The sequence below is a fragment of the Anabas testudineus genome, chromosome 4 (assembly GCF_900324465.2).
Source record: "Anabas testudineus chromosome 4, fAnaTes1.2, whole genome shotgun sequence".
NCBI classification, from domain to species: domain Eukaryota; kingdom Metazoa; phylum Chordata; class Actinopteri; order Anabantiformes; family Anabantidae; genus Anabas; species Anabas testudineus.
In genome coordinates, this window is record NC_046613.1 from 18,994,350 (window position 1) to 19,011,362 (window position 17,013).

Here is a 17,013-nt window from a genome sequence, read left to right on the forward strand (position 1 = left end):
AGTTAAATGCACTTTTAATGAGAGTCATTAAGATCAAAGTAATTGCTTATTTTAGCATAAATCTTTGCCATACCAAACCAACTGAGAAATAATTTTAGCGTTTTGTGATGATTAAACATTGTGTGCCTCTGTTTGTGTTTGTGTCAGAGCGCCTCCTGTCAGGCAGAAAAGTGGTACTGCGTCCAGAGCGGCTGACTGCAGACTTCGAGCAAGTCAACGGCACCTTGCTCACCACGTTTCGCTGGAGGATGTCCCAGAATGCCCTGGGCCCTGCACCTGTTGAGGGGTTTCAGTTTACCTGGAAGCTCCAGTCGGGAGTTTCAACAGCAGTGGAAGGGCAGGAAGACACACTGATCTCTCAGACACAGACCATTGCACCGGTGAGGGAAAAACAGAGTGCTGCAGTGTGTTCGTAGGAAAATCTCTTTGAATTAAGGAGCTACCTTAACACAGCCTTGATAGTGTTATTAATTGCACAGCATTTCCGTGCATTCGTTTCTAGTCATCTAGACTAAAATATAGCGGTATTGTATACAAGCCAAAGAAAACTAGAACGATAAATTATGTGCACATTTCAGCATTCTCACCTCTTTGAACTGGCTATCTGCGGTGTTCAGAATTGAATTTACTAGTTTGTTTTCCCATATGCTACTGTCTATAGTCGACCTTCTCACAGCTTACACCCCTGCATGTAGTCTCTGATCTGCAGAACAGCTGTTGTTTTCTGCCCCCCTTATTTTTGGGCTGGCTTTTAATCACAGTTTGTTTTTTATGTTGTTTCTTCTTCTTTTTTGCATTGAACTTATTCCAGTTTGCAATCAATCTGTGTTTTTTTCGTTAAGCACTGTTTTGTGAAATGCTATATATTATGTATGTAAAGCAATATAAAAAGAAAAACATTTCAAAGATTTGTATAGATAGGATAATCCATCTTTGTGTGTGAACTAACCCTGTTTATTCGTCCACAGTCTCAGAGGTCGGTGACAGTCCGTGGTCTTCAGCCTGACAGTGTTTACCAGCTGCAGCTCCAGGTGCTAACAGCAGGGGGAAACAACGGTGCTGCAGTCTCCAAGACCATTCACACTCCAGCTGTCAATGCCACACTTTGACAGGTAGGAGCTGCATTTTTGTGTAGTTCTAATAAAAACAATAATATGTTTACATGGTACTAAACAGTATTTTTGTTTAAGGGTAGTACCTCTTATTTTCTGCCTAATCTACTTAATTTGATAAATCATTTCTTCCAGGCCCAAGCCCAACAGCTGCCACTGCCTGCTGCACCACAGCCATCGTTACAAACGACTTTAGCATCTTCACAAAGTAAATCAAACTTTACCAAAGTCATAATTATAAAATAAAATTTTTAAAATTCTGTTAAAATTTTATATGAATGGTGTTTTCTACCCCGATAGTTTTATTTTAACAACATCAATTGTAATGCTCTATTGGGAATAATTCTTTGTATTTCAGTCATTATTCTTGAAGATAGAGCAAAGGTTATGGGCTTTGATAATATTGTTCATAACATGTATGAAATTCACTGAATCGGTGCATGTACTCGCTAATTTAAGCACTAAGTACAGTACTTAGTCATAGCAGTAAAATGTGCATACTGAAAACATATTCCAATTCCAAACAGTTGCTCATGGCATTAGTGCCACAGTGCTGCAGCATCGCAAGATATGTATGTGAAAAGTCAGACTCCCTGCATGGCTGCATCTGTACATGTTTGGTGTTTATATGGAACTAATAAAGTCTAATCACCTGACATCACTGGAGCCAAAGGACACTTGTAAAGTGACTTATTATGCCTGTCGTTTTGCTCATGTTAGTGAAGAATAGTATAGCACTGACCTTATGTAAAAATAGTAATGTACAGCAACAGGCTGTGTTTATTTCAATGCATAATCTGCTGCATTACCTTCGAAGGTAGTGGGTCTGAATTGGAGAGCAGACATCTTGAAGTAAGCTCAAATATTTTCATATCTTGTTCATATGTTAAAAAAGAGGAATTTACTTGTTTTGATATGTTTGGGGCCTTGTGAGTCGTTCATTTGTAATATGGTAAACCCACTTCACTAAGCAATGATGTGACAATTTCATTAATACATCTATGTCTGTGCTGGATCTTCTTTCCTTTACAAAAGTCATGTCATTGGTTTGAAAAGATCAAGAACCTCTGGTGTCAAATAACCAGTAATTAGCATGTTAATATTTTCTACATGTAACCTTTTTTTTTGCCATTTTACTGCTTGTACTTAATTATTTTCCTTTAGTTTTATTTATTGTTTTCCTGTCATAGTTTTTTTGTTTTTGTAATTAAAGATTATTAAGATACAGTGTTTGGGCTTCAGTGTCTGCATTATAAATAATTACATCCAAAGGCATTGGCACAGCAAGGCTAATTTGTTTGTTTTTACTCTACACTGAAGACACTTGAGTTTAACAGCACAAGACGAATGTGAGTTGAAAATTTTGAATTCCAGCTTTAATTTGATGGTATTTACACCTCAATATATTAAACAATATAACATATAGCACCTCTCACCTGTTAGCATTAGATCAACTAAAACCAAGCAATGATATTGGAACATGTGACTAACAGGTGTTTCTCGTTATCCAGGTGTGAGAGTGGTTGTTGAACAGTAAATAGCTCTAAATGACTACTTTTGGTTTTAGTCTTGGATTTTTTTCTTTTTAACAGGATCAAATAGACATGAAAACCTGAAAACACAAGCTGTCTGTGGAAGAAAAATACATGTATGAATCTGAGAATTGGGGTAAACTGTGAAAAATGCCAATTTACAGAGGAATGCACCCAGATTAATTGGGAGGAGCTGAAAGACCCATCCTAGGGTTATGTTAGAGTCACTAATGCCAACACAATCATCAAAAAATCCTAACAGAGGGTGTACGTCCTGAGTCTTCTCAGGAGGTTAAACCAACAGTAATAGCATATTCTGGATGGAAATGTTATACTTATTGAATCTGTTCTCAGCAAATCCATCCCCGTCTAATTTGATTAATCCACTAAACAAGACAAGTAGAGACTATAAACAGTCAGGGCTGCAAAAGGAATCACTGCCATCAACCTGCCCAGCATCTAAAACCCGTACAAGTCCAGAAATAGGAAAAGGGAAGAAAAAACCACCACAGCACAACTAGAGATGCTGCACAATGCTACAGCACACACGATCAGTTTCTTCCCACAGGTGAACATCATGAATTAACACAATAACCGTGCACCATCACTGCAACATATGTGTCTTTAAATTACATGAGTGTAATATTGAACCCGAATTGTGCATTTTCAAACTTGGCTAATGAAGATGATTCGGATTCAGATTCGGATTTGGAGGTCACTTCGCGAAAGTGTCCGGACGCTGCCGAAGCTGGGCTCGGCTACGTGACGCAATCAACGAGCGACGACTGCTTGGATTGTTGTTTCTTCAAATCGTGGTCAGAAACTCAGTTTGTTATTTCACTGGCAAGGTACTGTGTAATTATGCTTACTTTCACTTTTCGTCGTTGTTTTGATTTATTCTGCAAATGCACCTAAAAATAAGAAGTCACATCTCCTTCTTAGTCTTTCCACGTCTCCAGCTTCCTACAGAAAATGGAGGAAAATGTATACTCGCTGCTTTGTGTTTTGGCTGCAACTAGCTAGCTTAGCTAGCTAACAGGGGAATGAGTAACTTATGCAGAACTTTGCGAAATGTAATATGATATGTAGGTAAATTGTTTGACTGTATATTATATTCGTAAATGACGCGTTGACAAGCTTTAGTACAAGTGATGCATTACTCTAGTTAGCTAACGAAGTAGTTTTCATCAAACTTAATGACATAATTGATTATAGCGGTCATTGGCAGAGATGCTAATGACCACAGACGCTGCTAATGCTAATATTTGCATATCAGGAGTTGCTATGTTGCGCAGTTTAACTGAATTTAAATGCAGTTCTTAAACGAATTAACACATCTTTTAAATTGTGACCTTTAGTTTGCATCAGAAAGAAGAGTAACGCAGATATCAGTGAGGTGGTTATCGTGCAGCTTTTCTGCAAAAAAGCGAGAAGCTAAAACTAAGCACCTGTTAATAGAAGGCAACGTTAATTAACTAGTTGACGCTTCAGGTTTGCAATTGGCCAAATTTCACACAGTTAATGAATGTGGTCCTCAACTGTGACAGGAATAGACTCAAGACACTGCATCTTAAACAGTATAAACATATATAATTTCACTTTTTTTATTTGATGATTTATCTTTCATTTAGTGATAGTTAAAAAATAAAATAAAAATCACTAGCTGTGAAGTTGCTCTTAATCCATCTTATTGCTTTTTCTGCTTTCTCCAATTAGGAGGCCATGGTGGTGTTATTGCCACAGTCAAGTTTGCTGTTTTGTCAGTAATGTTCATGGAGTAAAAAGCGTGAGAAAGACTTTGGCATACAGCAGGGATACTATACAAAAGAACACAGCATAAAAACTAAGGAACAAACGCAACAAAACAATTTACGCCCAAAGAAAAGGAAAGGATACTGGGGTGTGGAGAGGGGTGTTGGGGATGGGGTTGAAGAGCCTAACGAGGACGTCATGGTTCACAGCGGCACTGCTTCCCCAATGAAAACGACACCATCTGCATCACCTCATTTACCTGTTCCTGATACAGCATCTCCTCTGCAAGTAGCACCTCCTCTGGTGCCTCCCTCTAAAGATACTTCTGGTCAGGACCGAACCCAGATCCCAGTTAAACTTGTCACCACAGAACTTACCTCCAACTTAGATTTAACACAATCCACTACTCCATCTCCTTCTAGTGCAGAACCACCTGTTGTAACCCCAGGAAGATCTCTTACAACTTGTCCAAGCCAAGCATCTACCTGGTCTTCTATACAGTCTCCACATGCTACTCAGCTCCCAGTCAATGGCCGTACATCAGGCAGGAAGAGGACTCCGAAGGCCTGCGACTGTTGTGGACCCAACAGTATAGGACACAATGTCAGAACTGCAGGCAAAGGGAGGGGGAGGGGAAGAGGGAGAGGTAGAGGGACTGACAAGGACCTCAGTGAAACCCCAAAAAGAAAAGTGGGAGGCCAGCTGACACGACTCAAGTGCTTTGATTTAACCGAGGAGATGGTAGAGGAAGCGGAAAATGAAGATGACACGCATAAGAATGTGCAAGTAACTCAAGTAGTGACTGATACTCAGTCTCAAACCCTTGTTCCCCTAGCTGTCACATCCCTGCAGGATGGATCAATTATGAACTGTGTCACTCCAGAGAAAGTTAATACACAGAAAAATGAGCACATGTGGATGGAGGGTTCAGAGGTTACTGGGTTAGTAAAGAAAGGAGGGGAAGATGCGGAATTGAGATCATCTGGAATGGCAGGCAGGGGAGCAATAGTGGTTCGAGGTAGAGGGAGGGGAATGACAGAAGCTTTACAAATGAAAGTTGAAGTTGGAGGTGGTGGTGTCATTGTATGTTTTAAAAATGACTCCCCACCCCAAACAGTGTCATTGCAGAGGCAAGAGGACAACAAAGATGCAGATATGGAACATATAGAGCAGATTGACTCCTGCATGGTTAAATCTCCATTTGGAAACGGAGACACAGTAAACCTATGTGACACTGAACCCGAAGAAGAGTCTAAGGAGGACAACTTGATCATGAATGAACCTGGAAATGGACTACTATCAATCTTAAGTCCCGCTTCTAGGTCAGAAACTCAGGATCTTGAATCTGAGATGCAGGTGGACCAAATCTCTGACAAAACAGACCAAGTTTCTCTATCAGTAACTCTATCCAATGGAAGCTTCACTACAGATCACAACCACATATCCGCGTCTATGGAAATGGAAACTTCTCATCCACCCACAGTTTCTCCTCCAAATCAGGACCCCATTACAGTGTGCAAAATTCAGCACCACTGTGCATTAAGAGACCACGTGTTGTACTGTCACCCTGGAACCTGGGAGAAGGGGGAGATGAAGGAAATGTTGGGTAGGGATCAATCAGAAGAAACCAGTGGAAAGCCCCAAAATAAAGAGAGCCTGGAGCAGCTTACTGATATGATCCATGGTAAGACGTGTTTTGAGCACACAGCGCTAACATATGGCTCTACAAAAATTCAGTTATTATCACCACAGTTTATGCACTAACTGAAATAAGGAAGTGCAGAGGATTTTGGCACTTTGTCTTATGAGATCCATTACACATGTGGCATGACCCATGATTTGTTCATGTACACAGACTTGATATAAATTTAGACCAGTAAACAATTGTTTATGCAGAAAAGAAGAACATTTATTTGTGGTTTTATTTTTAAGATAAAAACTCAATTAATGTGTGCTTGATTACTTGCATACTAATATTCTGTACACTTTTTCTCAAGTGTAGGATAGAATAGCATAGCATATAAAAAACAGTTCATGTTTTATACAAAAGATATTCTCTTTACATGTCTGTTCTGCTTACATGGCCCTAAAACTGAGCCTGAGCCTGAGCCAGGCCTTCAGGCTCTAATTTAAGATCAGTCTTGATTCACCAAGGTATTCACATGGGCATGAAAAAAAATCTGTCATCTGAACATTTCTCATGAATCAGAAGGAGGTTTTTTTCTTCTGCTATTTAAGAGATAGCATCTAAAAATATTTTTGTTTTGTAGTGGGTAACCCTCTTGTTGGCTTTAAATCTTTGCCACAAAAGATATGCAAATAGAAATATTAACTGTAGTTAAACCTATTTAATAGGTTGTGGCTGTGATCAACACTGTGTTAATGTCACTCATGTAATAGCCATACAGTCATGTTACAATGATGTTTTTTTTTTTGTTTGTTTGTTTTTTTTAAAGAGTTTCTAGAGAGCTTCTATATAAAGTATGGCAGTTTCATTCCTCTCAGCGAGACAGATGTCCTCGAATACCTGAAGAAAAACAGCAACTCTGACCTCAGGAACAAGTAAGTGCACACAAAGTCTGCCTGAATCCACAGTTTGAGCAATAATATAGACTTTTGCAGTCATTATATGACACTTACGTATTTACAGGACACATTTGGGTGCAATATCTCACACACACACTCAGGCAAATGGTGATAACAGAGTACCAGACGCAGGAGCAATTTTTCTCTCTTTAGCCTTTCACGTTAAAACACAAAATTCACTGTGGGGGGGTTTTTTTTTCCCCCAGTAGAGAACAGGTGCTATTATGTACTGCTTTTATGTCACTCTCCCATAGAAAACAAAACATGAATTTTACTTGATGCCATTTTATATATAAAAGAGAACAGTTATCAGGTTATTCCAATATTGGTACAGTTCTCTGATGGATCTGTTTAAATTTAGAGATGCCTAAATTAACATCACTGTAGCAGTTTTTTCTGTTGAAACCTTTTTTTAAACTGTTATTTTTGATCTATATATTTGTGGCATCTGTTACTTTATGTAAGTTGTAACTCATAAAAGGTCCTTGTAAATATAAAAATTCAGTCTCTACTGCATTTATTATCTTGATGCGTGTGTTTCAGGGGACTGGACATCAAAAAGACGATGAGTCGGTACAGAGCAGGGCTGGCCTCTGCTCCCATTGCAGGCTTCATGGTGATGTACAACAAACACACCCTAAACCTGGAGGACCTTGCCACACTTGAAGAACAGAATTGGCTTAATGACCAGGTAAATGCCATAATCAATGTCAAGGCTGCTAACGAGAAACCTTTTGATTTATTAAATATTTTAATTTACTGGTTTAAAAGTTGGACACAGGGAAAGAAAATAAAATGTGTTGATCTTTGTAATGCTTTACAGTCTTTTCACTCCTTTCTTTGACTTTTTTTGGTGTGTGGTCAGATTATCAACATGTATGGAGAGCTCATTATGGAAGCAACACAGCAGAAGGTAAGTCGGTGTGTTTTTTCCATACAACCCAAAAGAATAAAAACGGTTATTAATAAAATATAAATATTGTAGAAAAGGATACACCAAGTCAATATATGTATTACATAGTTTTGAGAAGATTTGGAAATGTTTTTTATTATTTGTTCCCCTAGGTCCATTTTTTCAACAGCTTTTTCCACAAGCAGCTGGTTGCCAAGGGTTATGATGGTGTGAAGAGATGGACTAAAAAAGTAAGGAGTAGGATTTTGGAAGAGTTTGGAGTTTTGCCATTCTTCAGTTGTTTTGACCAACTTGACAGTCTGAGAGATGGTGGACTAGCAACAGTTAGAAAAAGACATATTCAGATTTAAATCACAGTTAACCGGGTTCTGGTTGCTAAGTCTAAGTTCAATGTGTTTACTGCATAAATGAAAGTGTGTCATGTAAAATATGCTCAGTAATTTGGGCTCTGATTTGTCCTATAGGTCTTTTTCCACATATGAAACAATGCGTCCATTAGTATTTCAGCATGTGTAGGGTTTTTTTAGTGTGTATGTCCCACTGGGGTCTGCCCTTTTTAAATGTGCTTCTTATAGATGATACTCAGTAACCTGTAGGAGGCATCTGTCACATTTTGTACCTTGAATGTGTTTTATTTATTTCCAGGTTGACCTGTTTTCCAAGTGGCTGTTGTTAATTCCTATCCACTTAGAAATTCACTGGTCTCTTGTCACGGTCACCATGGCAACCAAAACCATTAGCTATTACGACAGCCAAGGCATCGTCTTCAGACACACCACAGATGTGAGTACCTCTGGGCATGTTGATTACTTTAAACTTCATTTAATCATTTAATTCAGATTGTGAATGATGGCAAAAAAACAAAAAAACATCACAAGATTAATTTGTTTTCTAAATTTAAGGTTGGTAACAGCAGGTTGTCAGGATATGCTAGAGGTTTATTGGTCCATGGATTTTGTAGCAAATGTGTCAGTTTTTTACATGGTTGCAAATGTTCCAATACAGGTCTTTTAACATTTTTTAATTTCATCATAAAATGTATAATTCATTCAAAAATGCTGTATAGAGAAGTACTGACATATTTGCTATAGAGACAATGTCAGTATTTGCACTACTTTCACTGTAACTTAACTCTCTGTCTTCTGTTTGTCCACCTCTCTACCAGAACATAGTGAAGTATCTTCAGTCTGAAGCCAGAGAGAAAAAACAGACAGCTTTTCAGAAAGGTTGGAAGATTACCATCATCAAGGTAACCCTGCTCACGCTGTGCTCACCACTAGAAAACATTTATATCAACAATATTTATTTATTATTTATGAATGCAGGCACATTTTGTGGCACTTATTGCTGGATTTGTGGGTTACATGCAATCAGCTTAATTATTTTTTTAATGGCTGCATGTAAACTAAATGCATACGTAGACAGACGTAGTATGTTCACTTCAGAAACTGTGGTATCTTTCGCCTTTCCTGGCTGACTGGGACTTGTTGACTCCTCAGGGTATTCCTCAGCAAAAAAATGACAGCGACTGTGGAGTTTTTGTCCTTGAGGTGAGACATTATTCTTTTCCCACTTTTCTTCATATCTTCCTGTCTTTCACTTAGTTCTTGAATTCCTTTTCTTCCAGTTGCTGTTTCTCCCTCTCTTTGCTTATTTGTCATGTTTCTTGGCAGCAAATATAAATAAAGTAGATCTGGTTCTCTGGTGTCTTTTCTGCTTCAGGTTTCAAATTTCATAATTTCCCTGGTTTCCTAGGGAGTTAAAGACACTGGAGAGAAGCTTCTGTCATTGTATACATGTGATATGGCAACCTCACTGTGGTTGTGGATTACTTTACTTCACTGTTTGTCTTTCTATCTTCCAGTACTGCCGTTGTCTCTCTGTGAAGCGACCTCTGCTGTTCAGCCAGGAGGACATGCCTCGCATCCGCAACAGAATCTACAAGGAGCTGTGTGACTGTCGCCTCAATGACTGAATGTCTGAATAACGTCCTCCTTTACTCATTGACTGCCTGTCCAAGCCTGTCAGACGGCCTGTTTTACTGACAGCCTGTTGCATAAGCTAACACAACCTGGCCAACTGTATTGGAGACAGCCCCAATTTCAAGTCTACCTGTGACTAATGGCTGAGGGGCTGTCGCCTTTGAGACTTATGCCCACTTTTGGAGTTCAGTAACTGTCTGTAGCTAAGGAGATTTTGATTTGCAAACTTACAGTGAACTACTGATGTGGCCCCCTACTGACCCCTCGAAGATGCTGTATCGATCCGGTTGCTTTTGTGTTTCACATTTTCCATTCCCAGTGGATTTCAACCAAATGGCCAAACAGCCGCCTTTAAGGACGCAACCGGGAGCTCTGACATTGACTGAAGACACAGGTGTTGGGCCAGCTTAGACCAATGGGATGGACATTCCCCTCTCTAATGGAGTGGCCTTACTTCTCGGATGGCCATTTTAAACTAAATGACATTTTTAACGGTTTATTTGATGCTGGACTTAAAAGCAGTTGGATACTTACAGTTAAATGCATGTTACTTGTAACATGTAAACATCTTGAGCAAGGATGTGTGATTCAGTGGACCAACAGTTCACATAAAACTTGAAGGTCTGAGTTGGTTTCGTTCTCTTGGACTGCAGGGTCAAAGGCCTGTTGAGTCTAGAATAGCAGCTGAATGTACTGATCACGCTTCTTCCTGGCTGCCTCACAGGCTGGTGACTTAGCACCGTACAGGCTACAGGTATGTGTTGGCTGTGACTTGAATTATGGATATTATTTTTCAAAGTAGTCTTTGTTCAAAGTATTAGGTTTTGACACTTTACTCAGAAGAATTCCAGTTTTTCCACATGGTTATCTTGCGCTTTTTTGTTTTGCTGTGATCACACAGGTTTCCAGCTAAAAGCCATTGTTTGTTCGTTTAAATCAGTCTATTACAGTTTCTCAGGCTGGTTGGTAGATTTGATGTTAAGCTGTACAGCTAACTGCTGATATGAAGACCACCGTTGTTTTATTTTAGCCCTGAACTTTCTTTAGCTTTAAATGGTCACTGCTTCATATGGATGCATTAACACAGGTGCATAAAGTCGTGGTTACAGTGTGACTTTATAGCAGAGAAACAAGTGGACCTCAGTTTGATTAAATCTTCTGTCCAATGTTCTGTTGTTATATTCACTTATGTATTTACAGATTGTATTGTACTTTTACTGGCCTACTACTGTACTTACTTGCTTTGGCTAAAAATACAACTGTTTTTATTGTTATTATTAAAAGGCCAATACTGCTGGGGGTTTTGTTGCAGCTCGTCTCTTAGTTTTGAGCGAATAGTTTACTGTTGTGACTAACAAAATCACAAAAATATAAGTTGTACTCAGTGATAAAAACAGGTTTTAAAAAATCCTTTCTAAAGAAACCTGCACAGATAGTTTATTCAGCAGATGTTTCTTTTTGATCAGATGGCCTTGAGATCCGCTGCCAATACAAAATAAATGCGTCTGCAAGAGTTAAGAAGAATTCAGTTCAACCTCAGAGGAATATATTATAATACTGGTTTTACTTCTACTTAATGAAGTCTGTCCTTATGCCAGTGTCTGTATTAAACTGTATTATCATAAAATGTTTGCATAAGTTGCTGTTGATAAACCTAAATCTGATAATAGTTTGTAAAAGATCAACATACTGTGTTAGGAACAAGCTACTGCATTACTATTTAATTTCCAGAAGAGGGGGCCCTATTATAAACAATTAGCATTTTGTTGTGGTCATTTGCTTTCCTGAGAGCACAGGGTCAGTACCTCAGTAACCTTGGACACCAGGGATACCTACTGCTTAACCTTTGCCTATTGGATGAAGGATGGTCAGTTGATTATTATGCACGTCTGATTACATCACTGCTACATACTTTAATGTCATAATTAGCATTACATGGGCCTGTAAACGAGTTGACCTTTAAGAGCAGGACTATGCAAATGTTGGGTTTTATAAAGAACAGTTTCATCTTGAGATTACTGCAGGGGATACATCACCTCAGCCTGTGGTGAGTGTTTGCTTCAGATACAAACAGCAAAAATAAAAAGGGCTAGTGGAGCCGTATCCCCGTGTTTTAGGATAAGGTCAGCAGAAATTAATAGAACAATGAATTTAAAATAAAAACTCAAATACATATGCGTACTCATGTAAAACTCATTTAATCTGTTTTACCAACACACCGAGATTACAAAGAAATCACCTGCTTTTGGTTTAATGATCAGTGATTTGAGAAAGGTTTGGACACACAGTGCTACTGTAGGTGAGGTGTGTCTCTCTTCAGGTTAAGTGCTGCTAAACACTACATTATCTCTCTGATGTGGGGAAGCTGTAAGAGGATGAGCTGATGAGACCCAGGAGAAAACTGCTCTCCTTGTCTGTGAGAGGCGGGTAAATGTTTACTGGGATAAGTCTGATCCTAACTCTCAAGTGGACTTTCATTCCACTTGCCTCTGCTAATCTTTAAAAGAAAATCCCTCTCGCTTTGCCTCTCTGATGCTTATTTGACTGGAACCCCTTAACTTCAACTTCAGCTTTATTGTCCCAAGGGGAAACTTGGTTTGCTGCCAGATCTTAAAATACATCCCACAAATAGGACAATGACACCAATATGTAATTTAAATAAATGACTAAAGTCACCACTACTGATTAATAATAACTCAAAACCTTGCTTATGTTTTGAGCACCATGAATCTGTACACAGTAAGAAAGTGTTTCAGGATTATAACTCCATGACCATCCATGCAGTAATGAACTTCAAAAAGTATAATGAGTAGCTAAGACAGACACACCTTAGAATATGTGCAATTAAAAAATAAAAGACTTGTATTGTTAAACTGTTCAGTTGAGCCTGTTGGTTGTAAATTCAATAATATAACGACATGTCGTTCTAGTAGCCATGCAGGGGATCAATGTTAAAAATGCTAAAACAAAACACATCTTCAAAATTATGGCTGCAGTTGGTGCCAAATGCCACAAAGTGTCCCAAAAATGCTAAAAATATTGTCTTCCCCCCAGCATTTTATATGCCTGAACACTACATGTATGTCAGTTGTAGGAGCAGACATGGAGAGAGCGCATGAGCTATTAATCTCTGACAGAAAAAGGCTATAAAAGACGCATTAACTCTGAGATAAAAAACTATTTAGGTCATCTAGCAGCTGCTTTGAAGTAAAACTATCCAGTGAGCTTATGTTATTACCCCTATCATGAGTGTATTTCCTTCTATTTGAGATTTTTAATGCTCAATTTGGACTAAATCGTGTGTCTTAACGGTGGCTCGCTATGTCTTTCCTGATTTGTGTGACAGGAACATTGTTTTCTGCATCAAAAGGAGTCTTATTTGTTTGGAAACCCATGGTTTTGTATTCGAATAAAGGACTACCTGCCTAGTGTGTGTGTCACAGTCTTGGATGTGACCATAAAATACATTTGTCACTTCATTAGATGAGTCTTCAAAGACAAAGCAGGGGGTATAGTTGACACAGCCCTGCAGGACATCTTGACTTGACATTTCTGTATTCTCTTTTTCTCTGAAACAGCCCTGTCCCAAAAGAAACAGTTTGTCTTGGTACCTGAATGAGAAATAATACATAGTGAAAAAAGCTCAGAAAAGATAAGAGAAGACGAGTTTAGGTCTTAAAAATACACTGAGATTAGCACTGGAGAAGAGCTGGATTAAAAGTTTGTAAGATTTTAGGTCAGAGCTGCAAGATTTTGCAGTATTCACAGATATTAGAAAACTCAACATAGATAAGAAACCGTTATATAAAGCATGGATGAAAGGATATTATAAAGAGAGAGGGAAGTCATATTCAGATTAATACTCAAATGTTTCATTTCATTATTCCAGCCCCTTTGCAAACTTTCCTTGACTTATAGTCAGTAATGCAAAGCAAAATAAAAAGGAAAATTAGCTATACATACACAAAAGCAGACAAATATTTGATTTATGAGCTTAAATATTTGATGTCACAGAAATAAATCTTTTGTCATTGTTTTTGGCTGTCAAAGAATTTGTGCTGTTCTATTTTCAAAAGTGACCTGCAGCCACATAGAAAAATATAAATAATAATTAATTTAAAATACATGTTTATATTTATAATATACAACCTGACACTGGATTTCCATTTTCATTCCTTTTAAACTTAAATGGAATGAAAGTGAGAAAAAAAGATTAATTACAAGATAAACAAAAAATATGAATCCTACAATTCTTTTATGTTCTGCACAGATATCCACTTCAAGTTTTAATTAAGGTATCACAGGGTCAAAACACACATCGGGCAATATGGGCTGCCAAAAAATATATGGCAGAAGGATCAAACTACTATTACACATTCATATCACCTTTCTCTGTAAGAAAAAACATCAGCCCAGCCCAGAAGAAATGAAGTAGAATAGTACAATACAAATATCTTGTTTTTATTGATCATGGTTTTTTGACTCAACATTACTCACTCACTTACTCGGTGATTCAGTCAGTGAGAGTTAGACCGCAAACACTGACTCAGCAGTTTTTTCTTTACTCATCTCCTCCTGCTGAATAATGCTAAACTTTGCTGGCAGATTCACATCTTTAACTCTGTGTACTGCTTTTTTGTTCCACAGAAGTTATGTTTGCTAATCAATTGTCTTTCTCATTTATGGAACAGCATAAGCAACAGTCAGTAGCTCCACATGGTGATTTGAGCTGACTGTGCTGCAACAGATGGACATCCTAATCTTCCTCATCATCCCCTCCTCCAACAGCACTTTTACCACCAAATCATGAGGTCTGTGCTGTTTACCGGAGACAGCAGACTGATGCAGACATACATTTTTTATAACCATTATCTATCTATCTACCTATCACTGATGGGAATAGACAATTACTGGAGCTTTGTTGTGAATGCAATAGGAAGGAAGACAGGTTTCAGCTTTACATTTCTAATGGCCCTGACTCCTGATACTGCATAATACTAATGCTAAAGTGTATCATGTTCTCTTAGGAGTGAAAAGAGATGCACTGAAAGGTAACGTGTGCAGTGATTAGAAGAATGGGTTGAAGTAGCGGGTTGGATAAAGGTGAGACTGGGACAAAGGCATGAATGAATTTGATTCAGTCTCATAGTTCAACTACAGCGAATGGCATCTGAATTTCAAGGTCTACTTTAAGCACTTATTAGAAGATAACCGTCCTTGTGAAGTCCAATCTGTAGAGCTTTTATTGCTGAAGCACTGTGCTACTCCAGACACATGAATACATGCCTCCTTGTTATGAATGTATGACGAAAAATACACTTTAAACCTGTAATAACCAAATGATTTAGGCCTGTGTGGAAACCACTTGTGAGCACAAGACTGTAAGTCTATTCACTCTCCTTTAGCTCCATGTCTGATCTACAACAACCCCTAAGGGGCATATCTGACTGTTTAGCTGCACATCACTCCACTGTGTTCAGCAGCTATTGCTAAACTCATTGGTCTGCATTTTGGTAGGTAGATGATTGGGTAGGGTGCAGTATTTATTAAGAGCTTTTAAATGCACATAAAAACAATAAAGCCGTAGTTTGATGAAAGTATCATTGTCACATAGGTTTTACATGATCATTTCATACATTTCTATTGTAAAAAATATGTATTATAGCTCTTTAGGGTAAACACATATTTGTTTTTTTCTGTCAGTATGTATCTCCACTATTACACATTTCATGCAAATGGTGGTTATGCACTGTCAAATAAGTTACAATAATACAGTTCTGTAATACAGTTTATTATCTTTATAATCACTAATCGTTATTACACACGAACACTCGTTATTATTCACCTCATTTTATTTATTATTAGATTTCCTTTAAACCTTTATATACCTTGTATTTGTGTGGTTCTTTTTTTAAACATTGTTCTTCCCTTTTCCCTTCTTTTTGATCAGAGAGCCGCTGTAACAAGAGAAAGCTATTTCTGACATTTATAACATTCTGTGACTCTTGAAAACTTAACCATCACAGATGAATATCTAACCCTTACTCTATCCTAAATTCTACACACACACACACACACACACACACACACACACACACACACACACACACACACACACACACAGTACCCCCCCTTCTTCTTCCTGTCCTCAGAGAGCTTGATGTAACCCCCTACTTGCTTCCATCGCCATGACAATGCCCTTTGGGCAAATCAAACAAAACTAAATGTCATTTAGGGTTCACTCTACAGGTAGCTTTTTGTCTAAAATAGGTAGAAATCACAAACCAACAACATAAGCCATTTACAACAGCATGTCCATTATACTGCATTGTTTTTTTATTGACTGCGTTTTTCCTGTTTCATCTTTCTAGTATCATCTTTATTCAGCTAACGGTAAGTCCTGCACTTGGCTTTGACATTAAGATCATTGTTATAATGGCAATAAAAAGTATGTGAACCTTTTGGAATTCATTTGTCATAAAATGTGATCTGTGCTTAACAAATATAATGTGGATAAAATGATGAGTCTTTATGCTAAGCTAGGCTAACAAACAAGGGATTTCTCAAACCAACTGTTAAACAGCATTATGTAGATCTGAGTAACCGACAAAATTATATCCATCCTCATATTTAAACTCAGATTAATCCTCATAAGACTAGACGTGCAGAAGCACACACATTTCCAGCAGCCTTGTATTGCGAACAGTATTTTTCTTATTTTCTTCTCTTTGCTTAAGTTCTCCATCCCTGAGCTCACAATGCCACAAAGTGTAGAGTGTTTGAATTTTCAGCAATCACTCTCTCAACATTCATTACCAAAAAGATTCAACACTGCATTTTCGCTCCATCTAGGGAAATTTTAACAACAGATTTTTTTGGGACATGCAAACCTCAACTAATTCTCAGAGGAGTCTGGGAAACTTTTAATGCTCTGGATTTATTTGCATCGAAATGTATTTTCACATTCTGAATTCTCAGTGGTTTTACTCAGTCTCAGAAACTTGACTTTGTGTTTCTACTGAATGTTTTTGTGTGTCTGAATGTAGACAGAAAAACTCTCAGGAACAGGAATGAAATGATCAGAGGCTGTTTCAACAAGGACGAAACAGCTGTTGCATCAGTGTTGTGAAGCAAAA

The 17,013-nt window shown here is 38.1% G+C and overlaps 2 protein-coding genes across 3 annotated transcripts in view; both read left to right on the forward strand.

The window, feature by feature from the left end:
* Positions 1–2,293, forward strand: part of anos1b (anosmin 1b) — a 38,508-nt gene extending 36,215 nt beyond the window's left edge. For both annotated transcript variants that reach the window (XM_026343864.1, XM_026343872.1), the window contains exons 13-15: positions 148–380; positions 969–1,112; positions 1,248–2,293. In XM_026343864.1, coding sequence (XP_026199649.1) covers positions 148–380; positions 969–1,109 — 374 coding nt within the window. In that variant the 3' untranslated portion in view covers positions 1,110–1,112; positions 1,248–2,293. The remainder of the gene's footprint in view (positions 1–147; positions 381–968; positions 1,113–1,247) is intronic.
* A 1,126-nt stretch (positions 2,294–3,419) lies between these two features.
* Positions 3,420–13,251, forward strand: LOC113152763. Its single transcript, XM_026346191.1, has 10 exons — positions 3,420–3,492; positions 4,361–6,080; positions 6,853–6,958; positions 7,526–7,673; positions 7,848–7,895; positions 8,048–8,125; positions 8,541–8,678; positions 9,061–9,144; positions 9,395–9,445; positions 9,760–13,251. The coding sequence occupies exons 2-10, from the start codon at positions 4,595–4,597 to the stop codon at positions 9,868–9,870; spliced, it is 2,250 nt and encodes a 749-aa protein (XP_026201976.1). The 5' UTR covers positions 3,420–3,492; positions 4,361–4,594; the 3' UTR covers positions 9,871–13,251.
* Positions 13,252–17,013: the final 3,762 nt, after the last annotated feature.

Bases quoted from the DNA above. Each gene is read 5' to 3' on its own strand.
- LOC113152763 (XM_026346191.1), top strand. From the start codon at position 4,595: ATGGTTCACAGCGGCACTGCTTCCCCAATGAAAACGACACCATCTGCA. The intron at 7,896-8,047 runs GTAAGTCGGTGT...TTGTTCCCCTAG, and splicing joins TGGAAGCAACACAGCAGAAG to GTCCATTTTTTCAACAGCTT. The intron at 8,679-9,060 runs GTGAGTACCTCT...CCTCTCTACCAG, and splicing joins TCTTCAGACACACCACAGAT to AACATAGTGAAGTATCTTCA.